This window comes from Muntiacus reevesi, chromosome 15 (genome assembly GCF_963930625.1).
Source record: "Muntiacus reevesi chromosome 15, mMunRee1.1, whole genome shotgun sequence".
NCBI classification, from domain to species: domain Eukaryota; kingdom Metazoa; phylum Chordata; class Mammalia; order Artiodactyla; family Cervidae; genus Muntiacus; species Muntiacus reevesi.
Window position 1 is genome coordinate 31,178,527 of NC_089263.1, and position 21,667 is coordinate 31,200,193.

The 21,667-nt window shown below is 54.3% G+C and overlaps 1 protein-coding gene across 1 annotated transcript; it reads right to left on the minus strand.

Annotated features, from left to right (window-relative positions):
• Nucleotides 1–698: 698 nt before the first annotated feature.
• SNX33 (sorting nexin 33) lies at nt 699–15,021 on the minus strand. The gene is made up of 2 exons (XM_065905994.1): nt 12,350–15,021; nt 699–5,596 (listed from the first exon to the last, which is right to left on the minus strand). The coding sequence occupies exons 1-2, from the start codon at nt 13,800–13,802 to the stop codon at nt 5,343–5,345; spliced, it is 1,707 nt and encodes a 568-aa protein (XP_065762066.1). The 5' UTR covers nt 13,803–15,021; the 3' UTR covers nt 699–5,342.
• Nucleotides 15,022–21,667: the final 6,646 nt, after the last annotated feature.

The following is a 21,667-nucleotide window of genomic DNA, read 5'->3' on the forward strand; positions in this document are numbered from 1 at the left end:
GGAGATCCAGGCACAGTGCGGACTTGAATGCCTTTCCCAGGCAGGACCAGACCTCAGAAGACAAAGGGTTGCAGAGGGTCTCTAAACAGCTTCCCAGAGCACCTGATGCTTGGATGTGTGGTGGAGGCTGTGGAATGATTTTGCCAGCCCCTTGAGGTTCCTTGGTGGCTCAGAGGATAAAGCGTCTGCCTGCAACGCGGGAGACCCAGGTTCGATCCCTGGGCTGGGAAGATCCCCTGGAGAAGGAAATGGCAACCCACTCCAGTATTCTTGCCTGGAGAATCCCATGGACAGAGGAGCCTGGCGGGCTACAGTCCACAGGGCCGCAAAGAGCCGGACACAACTGAGCCACTTCACTTTCACTTTCACTCTGAGGTTCCCTGAGGCCCACAGGCACAGGGACACTTGAGGGAACCTGGAGTGCCCCAAACTGAAAAAGGGCCAGACCCACGGAGGCTTGAGGGTGGGATCAAAGGAGCAGGTGGTGGAAAGGCAGGAGATTCGGGAAGATGAGCCAAAGGTCCGGTGCTAACCTAAGACCATGGAGGGCACCCAGGCCCAGTGCCAGGGTCCAGGGGCACTGCAAGACCCACAACAATGTTTGTAGCCAGGTGGATAAAAAGTAGCAAAACACCAAAAAGCAAGAGAAAATAAAGACAAAATCAAAATGAATAAAATTTAATTAAATATCTACACGACAAGACATTGTCAAGTAATTAACTGAACCCAACTCAAGTAGCTATATATGAATGACCTTTAATGAGGAATGCAGGCAAAATTTCATACGAGTGATAGGATCAGGGATTCAGCATCTAAAATTCAAAGTGCCAGGGGTCTGCCTAGGGTCTTCAAATGTGCCAACCCCAAAACTTACATGCCTCCCTGAGGAAAGGAGGGTCCCAAGATTGATTTCAGATTACTTTTCTATTGGGTGGGTTAATGAGAAAGCAAAAGGGAAATTCAGGTCATTACAGAAAAATGAAGTGATGTTCCTCGCACATGTTCATTTGTAAATGGAGACCCTGAGTCACTGCAGACCTCACTGTGCAATGCCGCCCTCAGCCTCTTCATCCCTGGGGGGCTGGCGGGAGTCACCCCACCCTCAAAGTCCCTGCACATTTCAGCAGTTAGTTTGCCAGCCTCCCATTCTTTCACACCTCTGGAGCTAAGATCTGCCAACCCCTCTGGAGTTAATCAAGGTGACTCTAGGGAATGTGGCCAGAGAGTTGGGTTCAAGTCTAACCACCCCTGACCCACTGTGTGATCCCAGCCAGGTCGCATCCTCTCTCGGGCCAAGCCTCAGTCTCTTTGTCTGTGAAATGGCATTACTGCCTACCAGGGCTGCCATGTGGACCAAGGAGGACGCAACTGCGTGAGACACTGCTTTTTAAACAGAGTAGACTGCATTGGGGTTTGACTAACCAAACAAAACCAAAGGAAAAAAGCTTTGCCAAAGCCCGGAGCGGGGTTTCACAATCAGCCCTTCTGAGCTATATCTGGGGGAGGTGAATTTTTATGCTTCCTCACGGTCTTTTTGCCAAGGCCTCACCATCTCCTCTTGCCCCAAGCAGTAGAGAGAGGAATCAGAGCCGCAGTGGTGGGGAAGCAGGTTGGGGTGGGTTGGGGTGGGTGAGGGAGCCAAGCCGGCTTGGCTCCTGGAGGCCTGAGTCAGCGGGCGGGCAGGCAGGGCGGGCCCAGTCCTTGCAGGCTTGGGGAGGAGATGGTGCAGGAATGTTCCTCCCGCCCAGGCCTGGGACTTGCCCACCACATCCTGGCTCTTAGATGCGAGATGCCTGGAGCTTTGTTGAGTGGGTTCAGCCAGGGGCCTTCAGAGGCAGCCTGGCCCCAGGGACCGCCCAGGAGTGGCCAAGACCAGGCCACAGAGCCTACTGGGAACTGGTCTCTGACCCCAGAGCATACCCCATCCCCACTGGGTGATATAGCCAGGTTTCCCACCTGTGCAACGAGGAACTGAACTTGGTGGTGTCAGATAAGGGAGGATCCGGACTGGTTCCCCCAGGAGGTGATGCAGGCCGAGTCTATGAGCATCTATGTGTATGACACCTTCGCTATGTGCATGTGTGACTTTGTGGCCATGCATGTCTTGGTGTGTGTGCCCCTGGGTGAATCCTGTGTGCACAGGACTATGGTGGGGCTATGAGTGACAAAATGGCTGAGACAGACAACATGCATGTAGGTGTGGGCAAGTGTGGATGTGGCTGGGAAGGTGTGACTGTGTGGCACTGTGGCTGGGAGTGCAGGTGTGTCAGCATGTGACCATGCATGTGTGTGTGTGTGTGTGTGTGTGGAACCAGGTGTGACCTGTGTGCCCGTGGGCAGGGTATGTGGCTCCATCTGCTTTGGGTTGGGCAACCGTGTCTGTGACCAGACCTGGCTCTGCTACAGCCGTGGCCCAGCAGTGGCCCCGTGGTCCATGGCCCTCCTGTGCCCGGGAGGCAATAGGATGCAGGATCACAGAGCCATCCCCATTCCCCAACCCCCATATGAGGCCACAAAGCAGACTCCTTCCCTGGGCTGGGCCAAGACTGGGGCTCGGGGTCCCCTGCCCCCCACCTCCAGGTCCTGGTAGCTGCCCAGGGCAGAAAGAGAGGCCTTGTTTTCCACCCTCCTCCCAAGGGAGGAAACTGGAGGCAGCTGGGCCTAGCTCAGTCTGGAACATCTGCCTGGCGTGTGACTGAGGCCGGCCAGCAGGCCCAGCCACCACCAGACTGGTCCCCCATGCACACTGGTCCCCCAGCCCTTGCTGAAAGAGGCTGGCTAGCCCAGATCAATCTCAAATTCCCCAGCACCCCGACCCACACTGAGAGAAGGGTTGTGACATCCCCGCTTCCACTACACAGATGTCCATCCCAGCCTAGAGACCTCAGAGGCTTGGCCTGTCCTTCCCTTCCCTTACCTCACATCTCGATACTTTTCCTAGGTGCAGCTCCTCCTGAGAAACGTGTCAGATCAGACCCCCTCACCCTGAGGACAGAAGGTGTGGGAGGTGGTCCCTCCTCTCGAGAAACACAAGAGGTGACGCTATTCCCAGGGCAGGAAGCATGAACAGGGGACTCTCCAGGCACTGGTGTTAAGAGCATTCCCATCATTCAACACAGACGAGCCCTGGGAAGACCACCCCCTCACCCCTGCCTCTCCCCATGGTCAGAGAGCTCACTGCAGAAGGCTGCCTGGAGGTTGAAGCTGAGAAGAGGTTAAGGGTGGGAAGGTCCTCGGATGGGTTGGAAAATGAAAGGAGGGCAGGGAGAAGAGAGGGGAAAATTCCACAGAAAGTCCCAAATCTGACCTAATTTTGACCCAGGGCCAGGGGCCCATTCCAGAAGTTCCTCTGAGGACGCTCTGCTGGATCTGGGAGCCTTTACTGCCTCTACCCTGCTATACCTGCCGCCCCTTATTCCATCTCACTGCCGTGAGATCCCGCAGCCCCCAGCCCAGTCAAAGCCTCCCCTGATGCCCGGACCCCAGCAGCCCTCCCTCCACCCAGTCTCCACTGCCCCCAAGAGGACCTTGACCTCCCAGCCCTCCTCTTTCCCGTGTGCAAACAGATTCTTGTCCATCCTGCCTAGGACATGCCCAAGGGCACAGCTGGGGGGTCCACCTCAGTTTCCAACCAGGAAGCCACTCAGGACTGGGCACCCTGGACTGGACGGCCCGGGGAAGGACACGGGGTCTGAGTCCCACCCCCTCTCCTGGACTGGGCTTTCCTGGGGGCAAGGCTGTGATGTGGACTCCTGGGGAGACTGAACCCCCTGCCGACTAGACTGTCCCTTCCTCTTGTGACCCTCAGTCCTGGATCACAGAACAGCACAGCCAAACCCCCAGCAGGACTCCACCCATTTGAGAAAAGAGGAGAGTGAGGTCTAGGAAGGGTCTGCGTTGAGCTGGGGTCCATGGCCACCCAGCTAGCCCCAACCACCTGCACTGCCCTCTCCCCACCAACTTTTGAGGTTCTGGGGTGAATGCTGTGCCCATCACGACCTCAGAATCTGGTCCAGCTGCTCCCAGGGACAACTAGAGCTCCATCCTTCCCTCCACCCTCATCCCCCCCAGGATCCAAATAAGGAGTCATACTTTTGTTATCGTAATTGGAAAAGGTTTATCAAGAAAACAAGAAAGAATGAAGATTGAAGCAGCAGCAGCCAGAAATAGCCATGACCTCCCGGGAGGGCCAGCAGCGGCGTCTGTCAGTTTCCGACCATACCCCGGCCTGGGGGGTGTGGGAAGAGCTCCCTCGAGGATGTAAACATGAGTGGGAGACAGCACAATCCCCCCAGGACCTGGATGTCATCACAGTGAGCCTGGTGATGGGCAGGTGGGCCCAGGATCCCTGGGGCGACGGGTAAGCTGGCCCCTGGGAGCCGGAGATCCAAGCCTGCCCGGAGTGTGAGAGCTATGGCTGGTGAACTCAAATACCCAGTAACTTGTAGGTGTGCCCTCCAGGCTGGTACCACCAAAATCCTGCGGTCTGTGGCTTGTCTCAGCACCTTGAGCCCAGGGCAAAGATGCTGCATGGTCCCTAGCCAGGGAGTGAGGGGGCTCAGCTGGTGAAGGGGGAGTCAGGAGGGAATTGGCCTGCAGCCCCTCCTGCGGGGTGGCGGGGAGCAGGGCAGGGACAGGGGCATGGGAGCCAGGCAGATCCCTGCCCTCTGTCACACAAGGGGACACACCAAGGGGGCACCAAACTTGCTAGGGAAAGATAAAGGAGAGGAGAAGAGGTGTTTCTATGCCTCCACAGCTTTGTCCAGGCTGTTCTTCTCTGAATGCCTTCCCCGTCCACTGTCCCCACTGTCTGGCAGGTTCTTGTCATCCTTCAAGACACACTGCTCCCATGTCACCTGCTCCATGGAGTCATCCCTGACCGACAGAACGAGTGGTCCCTTCCACGAGCTTCCAGAAGCCCCTTCCTTACCATCGATCATTCTGTATTGCCCCTGCCTGCTTCTGTGTCTGACCCCCCACTTCAACAGGGGATAAGAGCAGGCGTGTCGCACCCCTGGATGCCCAGTGTCTGACCTGGGGCCGCAGCAGGCCCGCATTTCTACTGAACAAATGAGGGGGAAGTGGCCAGGTGGGCATGCGCTAAGGCTCCAGGGGAAGTTAAGACCCCGGCCTGGCCTCAAGTGACTGACCAGCAGCCCAGGCCTGGGCCTGGAGGGCTCCTGGCCCTGTTCTCATCCCCGCTGTGCCCCCAGCTCTAAGGGGTGGGGGACTTTCCCAGGGATATTCATGACTCCTCCAGAGGCCACCCCCAACTCCCCGCCCTCCAGGCACTGCTGGTGTGGGAAGGCCCTGGGGGCGGGGTGAGGGCCTGGGCCACGCGGTCAGAGGCTGTCATACATGCGTAGCGTCTTCTCCAGCTGCTGGCCGACCCGCTGGTAGAACAGGATCTGCTGGCGCAAGTAGTTCTGCATCATGTGCTTGAAGTCGAGCTCGCGGCGCTGGTGGAAGTGGTTCATCTCGGCCTGCAGGGCAAAGCCCACCACGCGGCAGCGCCGGCGGATGCCGTCAGCCTCCTCCTGCGCCATGCGGCCCTCATCACTCATGCGCTGGCTCTCCTTCACCTTGGCGAAGGCGCCTGGCACGGGCAGAGCGGAGGGCAAGGGCGGTTAGGGCTCCGGTCGCTCCCATTCGCTCCCTAACCCTGCCCTGAGACCCTTCGAGGGCAGACAGCACCCTCACCAGCTCAACTCGGGCCCCCCTCCTGGACTCCAGACCCATGGTCCAGCCACTTGATGTCTCCACCGGGATGTCCCCGAACCCTCACCTTCAGCATGTCCTAAGCCAGACATACCCTCTTCCCTCCAAACCTGAGGCACCACCAGCAGCGCACACCTGACCGGTCACAACCCTGCGAGCTGTACTGACTTCTACAACCAGGCTGTCCCCATCCACCAGAGGCCTCATCACCCCTCATGCTGGTTCCCCATTCAGCTCGGATATCACCTTCTCCAGGAAGCCTTCTGGGTGGTCCCAATGCATCAGGTGCGTCTCCATACTCTCAGGCGTCCTGGGCTTCCCTCTACTACAGCTCTTCCCTCTCTGTGGTTTTTCTGACTGCATCTCTCCAGGTATGAGCTCAATGTCTCTAGCACCTAGAACAAAGCCTAGCCCACGCAGATTCTGACACGTGTCTGCTAAACTAATTCAATCTCACTGGACTGCTACAACAGGCCCCTCCACGGGTCTCCCCACTTCAGTCCCAACCTCTGAGAGGTTCTCTATGGCACCTGACGAGCAGCCAAGCTGGCACCCATAGCTCCAGGTCTCCTCTGGCTTCCTTCTGGCCTGCAGAGCAAGGTCCCCCGTTCTCCTGGCCTGGGAGGCCCTCTGGAAGTTGAACCCTGCACCTGTTCCGCACTGACCCCATATTCATCAAACTCACCCTTTCTCTCCTACCTCCCTATCTCTGCCTCCTGGATCCTTATGCATAATTCAAGGCTCTGATCAGGTGCCACTCCCACATGGAGCATCCTTCTCCCTGCCCCCAGCACACTGCTGATTCTAAAACAGAGGCTGAAAGGCCACCTGGAGTTTTCCTCTGTGTGTGTCTCACATATAAGCTCTGCTCCCTCCTCACCCCAGTCCCCAAGGGACTAGAGGAGGTCATTGTCATAACCAGGTGACAGATGGGGAGTCAGGGGATGAACCTGCAGAAGGGACCCAATTTGGAAGAACCTGAGTGAATCAACAAGCAACTGGTGAAACGATTTCAGTTCTGAATTAATGGGCACTTGACTGATGCTGCGCTGAAGCCAGTGGGCAGCTGCTGAGCCGGGGAGGCAGTCTGTCTGTGCCTAGCAAGGCACTCCTCTCAGGGCTGTAGGAAATCCACCGTGTGAAGAAGAGTATGGCGGTGGGCAGGCTTGGCACAGAGGACAGCATGCTCCCAGAGTGCTTCAAAAGCACCCACTGCACATGAGCAACAGGCTTGTTTTACATGCTTCCCACCTCCTCCTTAAGGGGGCCTCTCAGGGACCTTTGAAACACCATCTGTTTACTCTCAGGTTGTTCAATGCATTCAGGACGCGTTTACTGAGCATTTATTATGTGCTGGAAATACTCTGCCTTTAGAAGGAGCAGTACCCACGGAAGGCGGCAAGTGTGTGGCTAATCAGCAAATAGCGCCATTTCGGGCAGGCCGACTCACATTGGCAACACTTCCAGAACTGCTCACACAGCACCCAAGAGAACTCTGCAGTGCCCAGCTCCCAGCCCACTCGGTCCTTGCAGCACCTTCCTTGAACCACCTCTTCTTGCCTCTGGTTTCATCCTTATTGATTCATTCAGATTCTTCCAGATTGGGTCCCTTTCCCAGGTTGATCACCCAGACCCGGGCAGAAGGAGAGGGATTGACCGTGGGACCAAGATGAGACCCCCATGAGAGGCCTCAGAGCTGGAGCGATCTTGGAGGACAGCTGTCCAGCCCCCACCCCCACGGCCACCTTCAGCTCCACCACCATGCCAGGATTCTTCAGAGGAAACTCAGGTCCTGGTGGGAAAGTACTTGTCCAGGGGCTTCCAGCCTCCTTCCTGCCCACAAAGTGCGGGATATCTGGCCCCGAGGGAGCCCTGCAGAGTGGGGAGTGGACACCACTTCTAGTGCAGGGAGCCCAGGCCAGGTCCTCCAGGCACATACGTGAGATATCCAGACAATGGACTCAGGAATTTGGGAAGGTCCCAAGGGGTAGAAAGAACCAGAAGAAAGGTAGAAAATAGCTGGACAAAGAAACTAGAGTTAGGCTTCAGCAAAGGGAACATACCAATCTGGATTCCACCTTCCTGAGAAAGTCTGGGTGCGGTGGGGGTGGACCTGCATTTGAGAAGCTATTTAAGGCCTTAAACAGCCCATGGCCTTGGGCTTCCCTGGTGGCTCAAATGGTAAAGAATCCACCTGCAACTCGGGAGACTTAGGTTTGATCCCTGGGTTGGGAAGATCCCCTGGAGAAGGGAATGGTTACCCACTCCAGTATTCTTGCCTGGAGAGTCCCATGGACAGGAGTCTGGTGGGTTACAAAGTCCATGGGGTCACAAAGTGTCAGACACGACTGAGCACAAGCCCATGGCTCTAGAGGAAGGAAATTGAGGCCCAGATAATAGGAACGAGTCTATTGCAATTGCTAGGTATCCACAGACAGGCAGGGAGCCAGGGATGGGGGGCAAAGGCTATGGGGGCCAGAGGAGGCCCCACCCTGCTCTCTGTCACCCTCCACCCTGTGACTCAGATGTGGGACTGGTACCAGCTAACACTAACGCACCCCAGAGACAAACTGGGAGTCAGGACTTGGGCCAGTCCCCCCTCACCCCACCACATTCCACCTAGGACTCACCCTGAGAGCTGAGGAACCTGGGCACCTCCTGCCCTGGCAGTTGTCCTGTAGGCCGGATCCCAGAAACAGGGATGGGAAGGTTGGAGTTTCAGATCCCCAGGGTCTCAGGCATGTTGCCTAAACTCCCACCTGAATCCATCTTGTCCCTACCCTAGGTTGAGGGCAGGAGGTCTGGGTCCTAATCCACTGTGTCACCTCCAACAAGGATGGCAGGTCTCCCCACTGTCAAACAGGACAGGTTGGACTACATATGATGCTGCTGACAGCTGCTCAGGGCAATATAGCACTTTAGGGTTTCCACATCAGTAAAATGGGATAATGATGGTACTCGCCTTCTAGTTAGAGCAGAGGTTTAATTGAACTAATACGTTTAAAGCACTTGGGATGGAGCCTGACAAGATAAGAGCTCCAGATGCTATGTGTAGCTAGGTGCAAACTGCTTTTCAGTCACAGCTGAGACCCAGCTGGTGGTGGCTCAGGGCCATATGATTCTTTGTTCATGGGAGCCTAGGAGGGGAGGCAGAAGGAAAGTTAAGTGATGGCCCAGAGCACAGAGGCTAAACCCACCTATTCCCCCAGGATAGAACTTGGTCCTGCAAGGGCCACTTTACCTTGGACAACCTGTAAGCACCATGACCCTCCATGCATGCTGTGTGGTCCAGGGCCTGCCTCTAGTCCACAGAGGATGCCAGCTGAGTTGGTGAGAGGGTACCCAACTCCTTCCTTGGTCCTTCCCCTTCTGGCTTGTCTACCCCAGACACCACCCCTCAGGGACCTCCCTGTCCCATCTGTCTGGCACAGTGGAAACAGCCTGGCTGTATAGTTAGAGACACTGGGGTTCCAATTCCTGCTCTGATGATCAGCCCCCCTCACTGCTCCTCATCTGAGAACAGAGGGACCCACACTAACCTCCGTGGTTTGTGACGAGTCTTAGAACAGAGTCCTGCCCTGGCTGGCTCTCAGGCAGGGGCCCTGGACAGTCACTGTTTCCCCTTGCTGTCCCAGGTTAACTATTTTTTTTTTTTTTTTTTTTTTTAATATTATTTTATTAGTTGGAGGCCAATCACTTTACAACATTTCAGTGGGTTTTGTCATACATTGACATGAATCAGCCATATAGTTACATGTATTCCCCATCCCGATCCCCCCTCCCACCTCCCTCCCCACCCGACTCCTCAGGGTCCTCCCAGTGCACCAGGCCCGAGCACCTGACTCATGTATCCCACCTGGGCTGGTGGTCCGTTCCAGGTTAACTATTATCAAGGCTCTCTTTTCCCCCTACAAGATTGCCCTGGTTTGGATGATAAATCACATGGTTACCCTTCTCCCTTTAGGAGAAACCCCTGAACTGAGCTCCAGGGACCAGGCTGGTAGCAGACCAGGCTGGTGGGCTTCAACTCTGCACCAAATGGGTTCCATGGCCCATTTTCCTAAGCTTTCTCAGGGGAGGAAATTCAATCAGGGTCACCTCAAAGACAACATTTGTCCAAATTCTGGTCTCCTAAACCCTACCAGGCCTCCTGTCTTCTTCCTTGCAAAGCCTCTCCCAAATGCTCACCATATTTTAGAGTGTATGAACAGGCTGACAGCATCCTGGGCACCCAGGCCCCAACTTTCCTGCTCCTCCCTCTGTGAAAGATCTCTATTCACAGGGCCACCATGGGACCTCTTCTCCCCGCGGCAGGCTGTGGTTCCCCAAAGCCTGCCCGATTCTGTCTCAGCCAGATTCAAGCCCCACTCCCTAACCACTGTAGTACCTGCCCCACACAGGGCTGGGAGTGGTGGTACAGAGCCTAGAAAGTGGAAGAGAAAGCCCCAAAGCCCTTGGCAGAATGGGGAGGCGCCCTCTGGGTAAGGGAAGGTGGGTGCGGCCTCTGTCTGAGGTTGAATACATCACCCCCAGAGGACCACTGGCCCCTCATCTTAGCCTCCAGTGGAAACTCAGAAGTGGCCTCTCTCAGCTCTGTCCCCCCGATCCAGGGTCAGAAAGGCCAGACTGCCTTTACTCCCTCCTGCTCTAATGGGAGTCTGGGAGCCCTGAGTACAGGGTTGCCTTCCCACCCCCAGCTCTGCCCTGGGTGGAGGGTCCCCAGACACGGATGGGAGCAGCTGTTTCATCACTGTGCCCCTGCTCACCTTTCTCCTGCTGCCCACACATGAACACGCCACCCGAGGAGCTGGTTGAACCAGCTTTCCCAGGTCCTAGTGCAGCAGTGAGCGTGGCTCTATTTCCGCACAAGGCGACACCTGCCCCAGTGGGCCAGCCGGCCCCAGCCACCACCCCTGCCCTGTCCCTGCCCAGAACTCAGAGTCGAAACTAAGGCATCACTCTGTCCTTGACCAGACCCTCCCCAGGACTCTCTCCCCCACCCCACTCCCTTGAAGGCCTGAGAGCTCACAGTGTCCACTCTGTGTTACAGATTGAGGAACTAATGCCCAGAGAGGGGAAGGCACTGTCCAGGGACACACAGCAAATTGGGGGCAGAGCCAAGACCAGAACTCAGGTCATGTCTCCTGAAGCTGAAAGAAGGGAAGGAGGAAAAGAGGAATGTGGAGAAGAAAGAAAAAAAAAAAAGGCAGAGAGGAGAAGGAGGAAGAGACAGACAGTAAGGGGAGAAAAGAGTCTGGAAGGTGGAGAAGGTTTAGAAGTTAACCTCCTAAAGATGGTTGGATGGCATCACTGACTCAATGGACATGAGTCTGAGCAAACTCTGGGAGATAGAGAAGGACAGGCAAGCCCGGTGTGCTGCAGTCCACGGGGTTGCAAAGAATCGGACACAACTTAGTGACTGAACAACAACAACAAAAGGAGAACAAGGCTGGTTTGCTACCAGCAACCAAGGTAGGGCAGTGATGTTTGCTGTTCCCCAGGCTCAGTGCAGAGCCGGCTTCCTGACCCCGCCCAGAGGAAAACTCTCCACCAAGCCAGGCCTGACCTCAGGGCTCAGGGGCCTGGGAGCCAGCCCCACGCCCTGCAGACGTTCTTCCTGAGTTACCAAGCAGCCCTGGGGAGGACCACACCTCCCTCCTGCCCTGCCTGTAGTCCGCAAGACTCAGCCACCTGCCGGGTCAGCTCCTGACTCAGTGCTCAGGCAAGAAGAGAAGCCAGGCTCAGGAAGGGGGAATCGGATGGACCACGTGGGCAGTGCCCTGGACCCCCGGCTTCTCCTTCAGTCCATTCCGGGTGCCCCTCGGTGACCCGGCTATGAGTCATTTCCCTGGCAGTTCCTTGACAGCCCCACAGTAACAGGGACCCATCCTGTCCCTCCCCTAGGGAGGAGACCGTGAGAACGGAACACACGGCTGAGCTTGGGAGGTGGCCAAAAAGCATGTATCCTTGGGGAGGTGCAAAAGGAAGGGACAGTCTCAGCGAGGCCACAGACTCCTTGTGCAAGCCACCCTTCTGTGGACACAGCTCCTTCGTCTGCAAAATGGGGACAGCCACCCCTCCTGAACACAGATAGGGAGGAAGCTCACAGATAGGATGTGCGGCCATGAGAACAGTCTCTGAAGTTGCAAAGGCAGGGAGGTGAGCTGGTGACAAGCGGGAAGATAGGCTACGCTCTGTGCTCTTGTTATCTGAGTCTGTGTCCATGTCCCCCATAAGCCGGTGGGCTCCTCAAGGGCAAGGCGTGGGCCCTGGTCAGCTCCGTGTTCCCAGAACCCAACCTAATAACTTGGAGGACTCAATATATAATGAGTAAATGAGACAGAAACAGAGAAAATGAATGAATGAATGAGTGAGTGAGTGAATGAATGAACAGACAAGAAGGTAAACAGTGAACTCCATGAGGACAGGGACCAGACCTGCCCATAAATATCCTGTACCTAGAATAGCACCTGTCATCTGCTAAGTGCTCAACACCCTTGCTGAATGAACGAATGAGACAGAGACCGAAAGACTAGCTGAGCCGCTCTGCCCCTTCTAGGCCATCCTCACAGCCCCTGTGCCCTGCAAAGCGCAGACGCTGTCAGGGTCTCCAGCCCACACTGGCCCTTACCTTTCTGCAGGTGGATGATGTCGGGGAAGTTGGAGAGCAGGCCCTGGTAGAGTGACAGTGTGTCGAGCATCCGGAAGAGGTCATTCTTGGGCTGCTCGGCGAACATCTCACCAACCATTTCATAGGTTCGGCCCGTGTGAGAGATGGCGCTGTTGAGGGCCTCAGAGCTGAAAGGGGGGTCCATCTGGAAGGCGTGGCTGATGGCCTGGAAGGCATTGCCCAGCTTCTGGAATTCCTTGCGGAAGCCCCCCACATGCTTGCGCACCAGCTCCGAGGCCACCGTGCTGAGCTGCAGGACGCTGTCGTCCATCTTCTTGCTGAAGGCTTTGAAGGTGTCTACGCGGTCCTCCACGTCCTGCAGGTCCTGGTGCTCCGTAGGGATCTGGAAGGTGAGCAGGAAGCTGGCGCCCACCATCTCGTCCTTCTCGGCCCGGCGTTTGCCCATCTTCCACTGCTTGTCATCCAGGCAGCTGAGGAAATGCTGGAAACCCTCATACTGGGACAGCACAGGGTGGCTGGTCATGTGGTCCATCCAGAGGATAAGCCGCCGCTTCCGCTTCTCAATGAAGTCCTCCTCAAAGCGACCTGTGGCCTGCTTCTCCGGGAGGTGAGGCACTGAAATGACAGTGAATTTGTGCAACAGACGGTTGTAGAGCCAGTCGAAGTGTTTGTAGCGCCGGTAGACAGGTGAGCTGGCGTGAGTGGGTGTGAGCTTGTAGGAGATGTAGCTTTTGATGCCCTTGAATTTGGTCTGTTTGGTGGGGTCCTCCACGGAGCAGGAAAACGGGTGGGGGTTGGCCTTCCACTGGGGGCCGCGAGGGCCCATTTCAATGGAGTAGGTCTCAGCGATCTTGGCCATCATGGGCACGTCGCCCAGGATGAAGGCCTCCACACCAGAGCGCACGAAGCACGAGAAGCGGTTGAGGTTGCGTCCCACCACGCTGCCTCGCTTGGCAGAGGCCAGGCTGTCCTGCCGCTCCAGCGGCGGCTTGGGCCGGAAGGCCATGTGTTGGCTGGGGTAGGCACCAGGGTAGGAGAGGTTGAGCGGAGGGTGCCCGTTGGTGCCCAGCCCACCAGCCCGTGGCTCCTCCACCACCGTGCATCCATCATCCCAGTCATCCCAGTCGTCATCATCGTCCTCCTCGAAACTACCCTGGTTTGACAGGAAGCCACCACTCCTGGAAGTGTTGGAGCTGTCATACAAGCTCACCTGGGTGCCCAGAGAGCCTGCGGGGCTGCCGGAGTAGTCGGCATGGTTGGAGCCGGTGTCAGAACGGAGGATCTCCACATAAGAGGCAGGGAAGAGCCCGGTCTCCCCACGGCTGTTCTGGCCCTGCAGCCAGCCATCCAGCGAGGTCTCACTGAAGATGACCAGGTCCTCGTCCTGCCAGATGCTGATCTCCTCCTTGTTCTCGCTGCGGAAGTCATAGAGGGCTCGCCCTTTGAGTGCCATGTCTGGGCCGGTGGTAGAGAACGATGAGGAGAGTCCTGTCCAGAACTGAGGACACTTGTTAGGGTGTCTGAGGATGCACGAGCAGCTCAAGACCGGTCACAGCCCTCAGTCTCTCAGTCCTTACTGCGGGGTCTGAGCACCCACAGAAGGTATCCAGCCTCCCTCTCTTCAAAGCAATGTCCACGGCCCAGAATTGGCCCTACCAGGTCTGCCGGCACATGCCTGTGAGCGGGGAGGGCTCATGTCCCTGGTCTTCCTCCCTTCCTTCCGCAGCCCCTGCACGGGAGAGTCTCTCCTCCCACTCCTAGAAGAAAAGTCAAGTGACTAGGAGAAAACCAGCCCTGAGCAGGCAAAATTGGACACTCTCCGCTGAAACAATGTTCTAAAATAGAAGAGAATCACTCGGAAACCACCGTCCCAGAAACTCCGGCAGCTCTGGCTCCCAGCTCCTTCTGGCTCCTCCAGCCTGGGCCTCTGGAGGCTCTCACATTCCTCTGCAGATCTCCTTCCTCCTTCCTCCTCCTCTTCCTGGGCCACTGGGTTTTCAAAAATCCAGAAAATCCAAGAGGGGCAAGGAGAAAAGCGGCAACCTCCTGAGTCGAATCCAGGGGTGGATGTGTCCGGCTTCACAACAAGCCAGGCCGGGAAAACAAGGACTGAGGCTTACACAACAGGCCAGCCAACTCTGCGACCCGGCGGCCCGGCCGGCCCCCAGCCCCCAGCCGGCTTGGGTGCCCTCTCCCCGCCCCCAAACGGCCAGCCCCCACCCGGGGGAAAGGAGGGGACGCGACGAGGCGCTCAGGCGACTCCTGGCCACTAGCTGAGTGGCCTCTTTTGTTTGCCTAATTCCTCAGCAGTTTCTGAGCCCGAAGATGACCCTGATCTGAGTCCAAGGACCCCCGTCCAAAGGTAATCCCCTTGGTAACCGGCCTTGGCGCGCCGGACGTATACCCCTCACCCCTCGCGTGCACGCACACACTCAACAGGAGTTTGGAGAGTGAGCTCCGAGAGGTGATGGTGCGGCCAGCCGTCTGTCCAGCCGTCTGTCCGTCCGTCCTCTGCTCTGCCCTGGGGGATCCCGCCGGTGAGCGGCGGGCTGCGCCCCGAGCCCGCGTTCTTCTCTAGCGTTCGCAGCTCCTCGGCGCCGCCAGCGAGAAGCCAGATCCAAAACAACAGAAAAAAAGGCGATTCCGGGAGGTGGCGTCCCGAGGAAGGAGGGAATAGCCGGCGGGGGGACGGGGAGGGGGGGTTGAGGGGTGGGGAGAGGGAGGGAAAAGGAAAAGCAGGCTGGGGAATTGGACAAACTCCGCGGCACTTCCGTGCGTCCTGGCTGGCCAGGGACTGCCCGGCTCCGCCCTCCCGCTGGCCTGGGACGCCGCAGCCCGGCTCCCGCCTACTCCTCTCTTTTCTCTTGTGGCGGGCGCCTTCGCTCACTCGCGGGGAGATCGGGATGCGAGAGCAAGGAGACGATCGATCGCGGACGAGAGGCAGCCTCCGGGGACAGCCCCTAGCGCAGCCGCACCCCCGCAGCCTGTCCGCGCTCTCTGGGAGACACCTCTCGCCCCGAGGGGCTCAAGCGCCGCGCGGGGGAGCTCTCCAGCAGCCGCCTCGCCTCCCGGCCTCCGTCACCCTCTTGCCTTTTCCGTGACGCAAGTGAGGAAAACTCTGAAAGTTTGCAACGTGCGAGGTTAGAAGGAAAGCGCCAGAGCCAGAACACGGGAGGAGGAGGAAGGGTGCACGGAAACCCGCAGGCCCCCGCTCCCGCTTCCCCGCCCCGCCAGCGCTCCGGCGGACGCGGCCGTGGCGCCGCCTGGGGATTGTTTTCTGGAGGGGGCCCCAAAGCCAGCGGTGCCCTCCTGGAAAAAGCTTGAGCAGGCTGGAATACGGGCTGCTGCGGCTCCTTGTACCCTAGACGGACAGGGCCAGGAGAACCCCTGTCCTGGGCGACTCGCTTCAGGAAGAAAGACAAGACTGCATCTGCAGTGACGGGGAACTAGAGTAGGCACGATCAGGTTCCGTCGTGCTTTGGGCGGCTGGCGACCAGCGTCTTGTCTTTGCTAGCACCAAGAAGAAGAGCGGAATGGTCGGGTTGGGGCTCTGGGAGGAGGTAAAGGGGACTTGACCCTGGTCATTGATTCTGCCAGACATTGTGCTGGGCACTGGGGATCACGGTACCACACGGTAGTGGTGGTGCCCGCCCTGGAGAGTTTACAGTCTGCCCTCTTGTCTTACAAGAAGAGCCCGCACATTGAAAGAGACCCTGATGCTGGGGAAGATTGAAGGCAGGAGGGGAAGGGGGTGACATAGGATGAGACGGTTGGATGACATCACTGACTCCATGAACATGAGTTTGAGCAAACTCCAGTAGATAGTGAAGGACAGGGAAGCCTGGCATTCTGCAGTTCATGGTGTACCAAAGAGTTGGACAGGCCTAAGCAATCTAACAATAACAACTCTTGTCCTCTGTTCATTCATTCTGTCTTTGTCTCTTTCATTTGATCCTGCACTCAAAGAAACATTAACTGAGTATTCTGTACCAGGCCTCCTGGGCTACAAAGACAAATAAGCTATTTTCCTCACCTATGGGAAGTTCAGATGTATCAGGAAAATAAAGCCATGTTCCCTGCGCAGTGTGGTCAGTGCCATGAAATGTGACTGGAGGTCACCTATCCCAACCTGGGTTGAGCAAAGATCAAGGAACGCTTCCCGGAGGAGGAGTGTCAACTACGAATTGGCACTTGCCATCTACCTATCTAACTCTGTAAGGATTAAAGCATGTGCTGCTGCAGCACTGACCTTCAACATCCCTGAAGGAGTTCAGGGTGGAAAGCAGAAATGAGGTACTCTATGCTCAGGGAAAAACAGGTCTTCAGATAGATATTCTCCGGAGCTGATGTTATGAGCCCAATTCTTGTAGCTCCTCATATTAAGAAAAGCACTAAAACTAAAATCCTTAATGCTGATTAACAGAAGCTTCATAAGACTAGCAGAGACTTCTACAAAAAAGATTTGCTTGATTACAATGTACTCCCCCTTTACCAAAATCACATATATACTGTCCTCCCCCCCACCCACCTCTGTGGAACAGTTTCTCAGAGCTATCTGAGGTGCTGTTTCCCAGGCTACAATCTGCATTTTGCCCCCAGATAAAACTTAATTTGCAACTCTCATGTTGTGCAATTTTTTTAAGTCGACAGGAGGTACCCAAGATGAACAAAGGCTTCAGCCCCTACTCCCCTTCCTGGCTATGCCGTGAGCCTTGTCTACCTCCTCTAACTAGAACCTCTTTCCCCCTCATGCTCATACTTCCCACTTGTTGTAGATTAACTAGCACAAGGTGGTGCTGTAAAGGTGGGCACCTTGGGCTGTTGTTTTGGTTTTTTTCTTTTGGCGGCTTAGCATGCAGCATCTTAGTTCCCCAACCAGGAATAGAACCCATGCCCCCTGCAGTAGAAGCACAGAGCCCTAACCCCTAAGCTGCCAGGGAATTCCCCACCTTGGGTTGTTTTGAAGGGTGTAATTTGCAGGTTTCTGGCTCCAAAAGCCAATTTCACTGGTTCAGTGAGTAGATCCAATGCCCCACGCAGAGCTGGCATTTGACCAGAATAAAGGTTTATGTGTAAACCCCAGAAGCCCAGGTATTACTTTGCAAAAAGAAATTCAACTGTCCAGGCATACCTGAATTTATGCATCAATAGATCAAGGCAATTTGAGCTGCTCCCTGGGAAGCCCAGTTACCAGAAGTTTGGTTCAGTGAAACTGAGTGCCCCAGGATGGGAGGAACCAATGGTTCTCTCAGCCAAGAAACCTTGAGGTCTGGTTCCCTCAACCATAGGTGCAGCCTTGATTCTAAGGACTCAGTTCAGTCTAGGATCACCAGGACCAGAGACTGAATATGTTTCCTACAGCTGCTTCCAGGACACCCCTTTTCTGTGATCTCTCTTCTGTTTGCAGAACCTCTCTTCAAACTTGGTTTAACAGAAGCAGCTACTCCCTTAGTGCTTGTTGAGTGCTAGACTGTTGTAAATGTTCTACCTTTATTAACTCACTTAATAAAATCGATGGGATTTCTACTCACCCTACTAGTTGCTGTTCAGTTGCTCAGTTGTGTCCAACTCTTTGTGACCCCATGGACTGCAGCATGCCAGGCTTCCCTGTCCTTCACTGTCTCCCAGCATTTGCTCAAACTCATGTCCATTGAGTTGATGAAGCCACCCAACCATCTCATCCTCTGTCATTCCCTTCTCCTCCTGCCCTCAATCTTTCCCAGCATCAGGGTCTTTTCCAATGAGTTGGCTCTTCAGATCAGGTGGCCAAAGCATTGGAGCTTCAGTAGCAGTCCTTCCAGTGAATATTCAGGGTTAATTTCCTATAGGATTGACTGGTTTTATCTCCTCACTGTCCAAGGGACTCTCAAGAATCTTCTCTAACACCACAGTTTGAAAGTATCAGTTCTTCGGTGCTCAGCCTAACCCCTAGTCTAACCCTACCCCTCAGAGGGACCCCCAGTCACCACCCTGATGGTCTTTAGTTGGTTCCCAAATGCTTCAGTCACATATTTATAATTTTATTTATTTATTTTGATTGTGCTAGGTCTTTGTTGCTGCACGCAGGCCTTCTCTGGTTGCAGCTAGTGGGGATACTCTCTAGTTGTGGTGCACAAGCTTCTAGAGTGGTTGCAGTGGCCTCTCTCGTGGAGTACCTAGAGCACAGGCTTAACAGCTGTGGCACACGGGCTTAGTTGCTCCATGGCATTTGGGATCTTCCCAGACTAGGGATCAAGCCCATAACTCCTGCATTGGCAGGTGGGTTCTTTACCACTGAGCCACCAGGGAAGCCCAAGTCACATATTTATACACATTTACACCTTGGATTTATTTCCGTATCTGTTGAGGGAGGTGGTGGTTTCTGTCTCACAGTAGCCACTCTATTTTCAGGTTCTTGAGGAAAACTCACTCTGAAGCTTCACTGAGATATCCAGAACCTATATCTTCTATTCCCAACTCTCTTCAAACCTATGGGTAACAGGACCCACAGTTACCACTCTCAGGCAACTGCACTAACCTTTGTGGTTTCCCCACACCCTGCCCATTCCTTTGGGAAAATTTTTATTAAATTCTCCTCGTGTTGTTCTAATTGGAGTGTGTTCTCTCTTTCCTGCTGCGACCCTGACTCAGACACAGGAAACAGCATCCATCCCCCATCCCAGCTTTCCTCCTTTAGGAAAGGAATCAGCAAGGGGGAACAATGGCCAGTGGTTTCCAGGCTGATTCTGCTGGTGGCTAGCATGGTAGACACACTGGACGTTTACTACAGAAATGCATTCAAGAGATGATGAAGGCCTGAGGTAATGGTCTGGGGAGAAGTAGATTTGGGATTTTATGGGGGTAGAACTGACTGGAATGACAACCAACAAGATGTCGATATTGAGGGAAGAGTCAATCCACACCTTTAAAAAATAGATTATTGACTCCACTTCCCCCCCCACTGCACCCCACCTCTGGTGGCTTTTTTTTTTTTTTTTTTTTTTTTTTTGGCTGCATCAGGTCTTACTTGTGGCATGCAGGATCTTTGTTATGGCATGTTATGGGCTCCAGAGCGCAAGGGCTCTGAAGTTGTTGCTTACGGCCTTAGTCGCCCCGGGCACGTAAGATCTTAGTTCCCTGACCAGGGATCAAATTCATGCCCCCTGCATTGCAAGGCAGATTCTTAACTACTGGACCATCTACCAAGTCCCTTATCTGCTCACCTTTGCAGCAAAGTTCTCAAAACAGTCATCTCTAACAGCTGTTTGCAACATTTTTCCTCCCTTTCTCTTCTTAAACCCCTCTAGCCATTCTTTCAATCTCACACTCCACTGAAACTCTTCTTATCAGTCATCAATGACCTAATGGTTATTCTCAGCCCTTCTCTTGTACTTAGGCTCTCTGTAGCATTTGACCAGGCTGATCACTCCTTCCCCCTGGATACACTTTCTTCGTTTGCACTGGCCAGCCATACTCTCCTGGTTTCCCTTCTACCACACTGGTTCATCCACTTCTCTCCAATAATTCTGTTGTTGTTTTTTTTTGGGGGGGAGAGAAAATAATTTTTATTTTACATCTTTTTTACAAATACATCGAAGAAGCACGCAATGCTGCCAGCACTGGATGCAATCCTGGGCCTCAGGTCTGCACACTCCTTTGCAACTGATCCTGTAACAGCAGAACCTTTCATCTTGCCTTTACTGTTTACTATGTGCTCAATTGCTCAGTCATGTCAGACTATTTGTGACTACATGAACTGTAGTCCGCCAAGCTCCTCTGTCCGTACACGGACAGGATACTGGAGTGGAATGCCATTTCCTCCTCCAGGGATTGTTTACTCTGACCCCTGCATTATCTTCAAAATAAAGAAACACACCATCTTTTCTCCAGTATGAGTTTCATTGTCAAATTACCATCGCTGGATGTACGTTCTCTCAGCTCTGACTTGCCTTTCTTGATTGTGGCCATCACCATGTCACCCACACCAGCAGCAGGAAGTCTGTTCAGTCATCCGTTGATTGCCTTCACAGAGATGATATACAGATTTTTGGCTCCTGTTTTGTCAGCACAGTTGATCATGGCTCCAACAGGAAGACCCAAGGAAATCCAGAATTTCACATCTCACTTCGACTTCTTGAATGCCGGAAAGGGACAAAAAGTCAATAATTCTTGACACCAGAGTGCCTACTAGTAGCGTGGTCCTCTTGTCTTTTTCTATTTTCACTTATTTGACAACTTCACTCAGACTCATGGCTTCAAACACCATCTTTCTGCCAATAATATCCCAAATTTTAAATCTTCAGCTCAGGCCTTTTTCTGGGCTGATACCAAACTGAGGGAACCCCCTGGTGGTCCAGTGGTTAGGACTTGATGCTTCCACTACAAGGGGCACAAGTTCTATCCCTGGTTGGGGAACTAAAATCCTAAATGCCTCGAGGTTTGACAAAAAACATAAAAAATAAAACACCAGACTTACATGTCGTTCTCCTTGCCATCTCCCTTTGCATGTCTAGCAGACATCTCCAACCCAACATGTCCAAAGCTGAATTTCTAATCTTGCCGCCCAAATCTGTTCTGTTTGGCAATCTCCCCCATCTGAGGCAGTAATTACTTTCTGACACTTGCTTAGGTCCATAACTGGAGTGTTGACCTTTTGACCTTTCTCCTTATTCTGGAACTCCTCTCTCACTGGCATCTCACAACTGCTTTCCTGGTCCCAGCTACCACCCTTCTCACCTACATCACGACAACTTCCTAATGGCCTCTATGTTTCCACCTCTGCCTCCTGACAGTCTGTTCTCAACATAGCAGTCAGAGTGGTTCTTTTAAAACATAAGTTAGATGTCAGTTCTCAGTTCAAAACCCTCCAGTGTCCTCATCTCACTCAACCTAAAAACCAAAGATCTTAAGAGAGCCTGTGGGGCCTCTGTTATCTGAGCCCCCTTTCCTCACCTACTGGCCCACTCTGCTCTAGCCAAGATGGCTTTGTTATTCCTCTTCTGAGATGCCAGGCACATTTCTATCTTAAGGCATTTGCACTCACTGCTTCCTCTTCTTGAAATGCTCTTCCTCTAGATATCTACATGGCTAACCCACCACGAAATACTACCTTCTCAGTAAGACCTACCTTGACATGCCCTGTTTAAAATTACAGCCCATCCTCACCCCAAGCTCTGTCTGGCTCAATTTTTTTTAATGACACTTATCACCTGCTAACAAATATAATTTACTTATTTATTATGTTTATTGTCTAGGGAGAAGGGAGTTAACCAAGAGTCCTCCCACAAACACCAAACAAAGGCTGAAGATGGAAGGGAGTGGGGCTGGGGGAATATGAAG

What these genes read in the sequence shown, in the direction of transcription:
- SNX33 (XM_065905994.1), bottom strand. Translation starts at nt 13,802, where the DNA reads ATGGCACTCAAAGGGCGAGCCCTCTATGACTTCCGCAGCGAGAACAAG. An exon ending in CATCATCCACCTGCAGAAAG is followed by an intron (nt 5,597 to 12,349) that starts GTAAGGGCCAGT and finishes TGCCCGTGCCAG; the next exon opens with GCGCCTTCGCCAAGGTGAAG.